This window comes from Arachis ipaensis, chromosome B04 (assembly GCF_000816755.2).
Source record: "Arachis ipaensis cultivar K30076 chromosome B04, Araip1.1, whole genome shotgun sequence".
In the NCBI taxonomy this organism is placed as follows: Eukaryota; Viridiplantae; Streptophyta; class Magnoliopsida; order Fabales; family Fabaceae; genus Arachis; species Arachis ipaensis.
Genome location: NC_029788.2, coordinates 126,568,472 through 126,575,574, shown reverse-complemented (window position 1 = coordinate 126,575,574; position 7,103 = coordinate 126,568,472). Strand labels below are relative to the sequence as shown.

The following is a 7,103-nucleotide window of genomic DNA, read 5'->3' as shown; positions in this document are numbered from 1 at the left end:
TTTGAATATATATATATATATTCCAGCAAAATGTAATAATGTAAGAAAAAGGTTTTAGAATAGAAAAGAATAAGAGAGATTTTGACAAGAATTAGAGGAGAGAGATAATTTTATTGAACAAATTTTTAAGAAGAAAAGATATAATTACTAATTTTTTTATTGTCAATTACATTTCTATTAAAATTAGTAGTATCAAAAAATACTTTAAATTTAATATTATCAAAAAAAAATAAAAAAAATTATATAAGGGCTAATTTAATTAATTTTTATAATTTTAAGGATTAAAATGACTTATGTGTAAATTTTTAGAGACTAATTTGATTATAAATATTTTTTTTACACGTCAAGTGACACGTGACATGCTAGAAGTCATTAACCTGACACGTCAACTAATCATATTGTGACACGTGGCATTAACATGCTACATCATCATGCCACGTGACACTTAATGTGATATGTCATCATGCCGTTATCATCTAACTAACGGAAAGATCAATTTAACTTATATTTTATCTTTTAAAGACTAATATGACTAAAAAAATCTTTTGAGAACTAATTTGAAGAATGAGTGATCTTTCAAGGATGAATTTGACTATTAATTCTATATATATACCTATTGAATTTTAGACACAGGAAAAACAAAAATCATCGCATTTAGATTATTCAAGGGAACAGCTTTTCAATGTCTAATTGTTAATGCAACTCATTTATTTTTTCGTATGATAGTTTTGCTAAACTTGATTCACGATGGTTCTTTCAGCTCTTCACAACCATCACTGTTGATGAGCCTACCCCTGGTTTGAAGGCTATCTTTAGCTTCAAAGTTCCTGATCAAAGGTCTGGCAAGGTAAGAACATCATAAATTTATGCATATTCATGCCTCTAGAATAATTATGCAGTTAGAGAAATCAACCTCGATAAATCTGGGTAAATTTATTATATTCTAATACTTAATTGGTATTAAGTTGTTGGATATTCTTTTAAACAGGTGGAACTTCAGTACTTGCACGACTATGCTGGAGACTGGAGTGAACACCAGTGTTGGGTTGACGGCAAACCCAATTGGGAACCTTTCTGCTGTTTTTGGAACTAGCATTCTTGCTCTCGGAGTGGGTCTTTCATATGATACCAAAAGTGGGGATTTGACAAAATCGAACGCTGGAGTCAGCTTCACCAAAAGTGGCATGAGCTTTGTTATAGGGGGGAAGGGGGATAGGAAGCATGCAGTTTTTATTTTCTTAAAGTTGGTGGTTCTTCCTGGGCAAGAAGTGTTTATGTTTTCTTTACGTTTGAGCAATTCAACTTTGTAAAAATAAGTAGGTTTTTTTATAAACCAAATGGTTTGACTCATTATTGAGGCTTTAACTGGCGCGAAATTTTTATATTGTTTTTGTTCCTACAATGGTTCCCTGCAATATTCCTTTATATCCCAGTTTGTTTATTATGCCTCTTGGATGGGATACATGTTTGGTTCTGTTTCTGAAGAAATAATTGTAGGTATAATTGATTTTGATATAAAGTGATTGATGTATTTGTTTAATTTCTTTTAAGAATAACGTTTTCGAACTACATAAGCAAATATTAGTTGTAAATTTTTTTTTTTTGGCAAAAAAGGGGCGAGAAAGAGAGAAAAAGAAGAAGCAAATGTATGCTTACCTTTGGGATTTGTTTTAGAAGTGGTTTTTTTTATAGGAAGTAAGATTTCATTTTTCTCAATGAATTATAGAAGCAAGAATCGATACCTTAGTTTGGATTCTGTAATATGATGTGAGTTTCCATCTCTCTATTCTTCTATCCATTAAGCTCCTTAGGAAGAATGATTAATAAGCTAAGGCAATTTTAATTGTTAGCAAGAATATACAAAATGTAAATTTAAACACACACAAATAAGACATAATTAAAGAAAATCTAAGAAGTAATCCTTGCAGCTTCCACCAATCTTTAATATTGAAAGCTTTAACAGCTAGTCTTTAACACTCAAAACCAAGCACAAAAACATCAATTATCCAGAAAGCACACACACACACATACAATATACATTAGTATTGTTATTCACAACTCCAGAAAAAGGCTTAATTTAAGAGATTTGGTGAGGCATTGGCCTGAAGTAAACCATCTCTGATTTGCTCAGCAACATCCCTAACAGCACCAGGACCATGTGGTATGAACACTGATGAGGACTTTGAAGAAGCACCAATTTCCTTCATTGTGTCGAAGTATTGTGTCACCAGAACCATGTCCATGATATCTTTTGCTGTCGTCCCGGGCACGTTCTCGGAGAATTCAAGCACACTGTCCCTCAGTCCATCCACAATGGCCTGGCGCTGTCGAGCTATTCCGAGTCCCGACAGGTATTTGGACTCGGCTTCTCCTATTAATCTCATTCATAGCTCTCTTGACATGAACATCAGGCTCTATATCAACAATAAGGGTCTGAACAATCTCATATCCATAAGCAGACATGGCCTAAAACAAGAGTTTAAGATAATTTGTTAATCACAAAGTAATTGACAAGGATTATGATAACAAAAGCTGAAATTGCAGGCCGAAATAACACCTTTTCAAGCTCATCTTCGACGGCCCTTGCTATGTCGTTCTTCTGCTCAAAGGCAGCATCCAGCTCCAACTTTGGCACACTTGCCCTGATAACTGAAGAAATACAAAAAAAAGCATAAGCAGCATTTTATAGAAGCAGTAGATACTAGATAGTTCCATTAATGGAGTGATCTTGCATTAATTTCAGGTAAGTAACATTTCTAAAACAGAATCAAGCACAATAATCGATCATTCCACATACCGTCGAAAACATATGACTGTATCTGTTCCTTTGTGTTGGTGAGCCTATAGAAGGCGTCAGATGCTTTATCGGCCAAGGCGCGGTATTGCACAGAAGCAACCACATTCACAAACACATTATCCTAACAAGTATATCAGAGTTAACCTTTAACAATTGTTCAAAATAGATCAAATTGAAAATACACACCTACCTTATAAATCTTAAAAGGTAAAAGGTATATTGGAGAACAAGGAAATTTCTTGAAGCATAGATCAAAAGAAATAACATAGGGAACAATATGCAACTGTACTACTTCTTTGCAAAATTCATCACAGTTGAAAAATTAGAAGTTTTAAAATTCACAGAATCTCTCATAGGCAAATTGTTGTTCTTAACCAATTATAACTTTCAGTAGTGTTCTGAACACAAAGCAAAGTGATCACAGATCATATCATCTAAAGAAGAGCTAATATTACAGAAGGAGGAGGAAAAGGAAGCAAAAGAAACCTTGGTTTTTGTCTCGCATTTGACATCGAGTTGCTGCACACGGAGCGAAAGGCCGCCGGCTATCTGGTATCCGAGGCACCAAGGCAAGCAGTGACACCCAGGTTGCAGAACATCATCAAATTTCCCAAAGTGTTCCTTAATTGCCACATTTGATTGTCCAACTATAATACAACCTAAAGCTTGACCCATATCTTTCAATTCTGCACTTGGATAGCATTTACCCAGTAAACTAGGTTACAATTAATGAAATAATCTTTGTCAAAACACAAGAATCTAGCAAAAATTTCAACACAAAACAGATATCCAAGGAGAAATTTTAAACAATAAGAAAAATAAAGGTAATACCAAGTTTTCGTTTTCACCTATTTATGGCTATGATCTTGGTGTTTCAGGTCTTTTTTTACAGTTGACAATTCAAATATGCATAACTTCATTGAGGCTCTTAAACAGCAGCTATCGTCCCATATATAGTGTTGGTCCCTTTGTCCTACACTGTTCTTCGAACCAGTAATTTTCAAAGAGGAGATTAATTTTCTCAATTGAAACTTGTTTTGTTTCCGGCAAGAGAAGGAAGATAAACATACTCATAAAGATAATTAAGCCAGCAAACAGCGAGAAGATCCCATATTTGAGCTGGTAGAGTGATATGAGGAACAATTATATCAACATGATCTTCACTGCACTTGTGACACAGTTATTCCTCATGTCACTTTGTCACCTTAAATATGAGATCTTTTTGCTATTTGCTGGCTTAATATGTTTATCTTCTTTATTTTGCCGGAAACAAAGCATGTTGCAATTGAGGAAATTAATCTCCTCCTTAAAAACCACTAGTTTTGGAATAACATTGTAAGACAAAGAGACCAACACCATGGGAAGACAGCTGCTGTGATGCTGAAAGCGCTCCACCTGACTTTGAGGGAGGACTTAATCGAATCTCTAATGAATACACTAAGTGGGTGAGGAGAAGCGGGAGGCAATTACCTCCCGAATGGACGATGTTGGAGACGACCTTGTTGATCAGTCAATCTCCACTCTTTTCAGCATTTTTTCTTTTGTTTAAAATAATCAAGGAATTTTTCCTCCACTGCAGTACTTAGTTCTGAACACGGTTGACTATTTAAAAGAATATAATGCATAAGCAAGAAAATGCCAATTTTTTGTTTTTAATAAAATAAATTAAAATAGGACAAGCAACCTTTAATTTGCTTATAACTAACAAAATATTTTTACACACTACTATTACCTACTAAAATAATCTTCACGTTAATTAAGCATTATAATACAATTATCTTTGTTAAACATTTGCTGTCAGAAACGCGTTATTTGAACTTGAGCATTTGTGAAAGGAACAAAGAAAGAGAAACTGGATAATTTATGATGCAATTGTCCTTAACTGAAAATTATATACATGTTTGTCTTGCTTTGAATTTGTCTAATTTTTTAGATCCTAAACCGTATTTTAAGTTTTCACGTGATTTATTTTATGTTACAACGATTTAAGAAGAAACTGCCTAACAAAATAGATTATTGTGTGCTAAATTGGATTGAAAAAATTTAGAAAGTCAACATTTTTATTAAAATTTAGTTAATATTTAAATAATTATAACCTAAATAATTTACATGAAAATCTCTAAATGATTTAGAGTGCTACAAAGTACAAATTAAACAGATTTAAAACAAAAGAAAAATATAAAAAATATATATAATTTTCAATCAGGATAATTTTACGTAATATCTCAACTCAAACAATTTATACACGTAAATTACTGGAAGGAAAAAACCAAAGAGAACAAAATTTATGGGAACAGCTTCATAGGCACACAATAAATGTTGCAGATACAATAGTTATTATCAATTATGATGATGATGACGATGGGTAGTGTGGTAGTAAATGCAATTAATAGCTTCCATTGTTGCGTGTTGAGAGCACCCTGTTTAATTTTCTGACAGTGCACATGTAGAACATATGTCTAATAATGTATATATCATCATTTCTCGATGCTACTCTTGTTTTGTATAACTTATAAATAAAAAAAATATTCCGCATACAATTATTTGTCCTCGAGTGAATAATTCGCGTATGGTTAAAGAATTAGTCGGATTCATTCGGTTTATAAAAAAGAATAAATAAATGAAAAATCTCAAATGGAAACCATATAGGTCCACACAATCTTAATTAATTCAATAATATTGCAATTGATAATAAACGAAAGCAATCATGATTGTTATTATTATTATGGTGGTAAGTGGTACCAATATTACTGTACACACTTTTGCTTTCTTCTCTATATCTAAATTATTATACATAAATCACTTTGATTCTAGCCACCATAACTTTTATATTTTTTTTCTATTTAGTCCTTGACTTACCAATTGCACCAATTTAGTGGTCCTTGAGATTCACCGTTTGCACCAATTTAGTCTCTGACTTACCAATTGCACCATTTATGTCCCCGACTTTGTAAAAATTGCACCAAGGTCGTCCCTAGCCACATCTCTGGGCAAATTAATGAACGCCGGCAGTGACCTGGCGCCCGCCCAACCTTCTTTCTTTCTTCTCTTCTTCTCTGAAACCCAGCCCAACCTGCAGACCTCGACACCAACCTTCTGTCCGTCCGTCCGCTCTACCGCCGGCGACCACCATCGCTAACCCTCCCTCCTCCCTTCTTCCTTTTCTTTCTTCCTTTTATTTCGCTAACACCAAACAAGGAATGAATTCTAAAATTTCAGTTCAATTTGGTGTTACGCAAGAACATTCACCAAGTGCATAACCAAAATTCAATCTCAATCATCATAAAAACTTATAGAAAACTGCACAATATGAGTTACAATGCCTAATGAAAACAAAATTTGAAGCCTATGATGATCAGACATAAGATTTAACTTTCAGGCAATTTATCGAACAGGTTGTATGCAGGATTCATAAACAGCAATTTCAGTTTAATGTAAGCATCAATCAATCCAAAAATTTCAACCAGCCAATACACATTCAGTCCAGAAACATAAATAATCAACTATCCTAAGTCTAACAAGATCAATAAAAGCAGAATCAAAAGGCACTGAAATAAAAAAATAATTAGAAAAAAAAGAAACAGACACAGAGGATGGAATGGAACCTGCGTTGAGGAGTGAAAAAAGAAGATAGCGTAAGGAGCGGAGGTAGTGTCGTAGCGGCACAGAGTTTCGCCGCCGCTGGTGGTTTTCACCGGAACTGGAAGGTGCAGACAGAGGTGGCGCCACGAACAGGGGTGTTGCGTACAGGAGGAAAGAAATGGAGAAATAGGGAAGAAAGAAAAGGAAGAAGGGAGGAGGGAGGGTTAGCGACGGTGGTCGCCGGCGGTAGGGACGGACGGACGGACGGAAGGTTGGTGTGGAAGTCTGCGGGTTGGGCTGGGTTTCAGAGAAGAGAAGAAAGAAAGAAGGTTGGGCGGGCATGGCTTCTCACTTGGCCGGCGTTCATTAATTTGTCCGGAGATGTGGTTAGGGACGACCTTGGTGCAATTTTTACAAAGTCGGGGACATAAATGGTGCAATTGGTAAGTTAGGGACTAAATTGGTGCAAACCGTGAATCTCAGGGACCACTTTGGGGTTTAACTCAAGAAATTCTACTATCACTATTTATATATAGAGAGACAAAATAAAATATGATTGAAGGAAAAATTATTTATAACAGACAAATAGTATTTAAATACAAACAAATTAGCTAGGGTATGCTATTTTTACAGAATATGACACACATCCTTTATTGTAAAACCGTGTTCTTTGAAAAAGAATTTCAAACTGCTTACTGTTTTATCAAAGAAACAGAAACCACTT

At 34.5% G+C, this 7,103-nt stretch overlaps 2 protein-coding genes and 1 pseudogene across 2 annotated transcripts in view; 2 read left to right on the top strand and 1 right to left on the bottom strand.

The window, feature by feature from the left end:
- LOC107635296 (outer plastidial membrane protein porin) overlaps positions 1 to 1,351 on the top strand; it is a 25,875-nt gene extending 24,524 nt beyond the window's left edge. Inside the window, exon 7 of the mRNA XM_021121988.1 lies at positions 1,181 to 1,351. The gene's annotated coding sequence lies outside the window, so the exon portion shown is untranslated. The remainder of the gene's footprint in view (positions 1 to 1,180) is intronic.
- LOC107637256 lies at positions 698 to 1,310 on the top strand (annotated as a pseudogene).
- Positions 1,898 to 7,103, bottom strand: part of LOC107635286 (hypersensitive-induced response protein-like protein 2) — an 18,999-nt gene continuing 13,793 nt past the window's right edge. The window contains 5 exon segments of the mRNA XM_016338715.2: positions 1,898 to 2,373; positions 2,375 to 2,466; positions 2,558 to 2,649; positions 2,798 to 2,918; positions 3,284 to 3,483. Of these exon segments, the coding sequence (XP_016194201.2) occupies positions 2,073 to 2,373; positions 2,375 to 2,466; positions 2,558 to 2,649; positions 2,798 to 2,918; positions 3,284 to 3,472 (795 nt within the window). The 5' untranslated portion in view covers positions 3,473 to 3,483 and the 3' untranslated portion in view covers positions 1,898 to 2,072.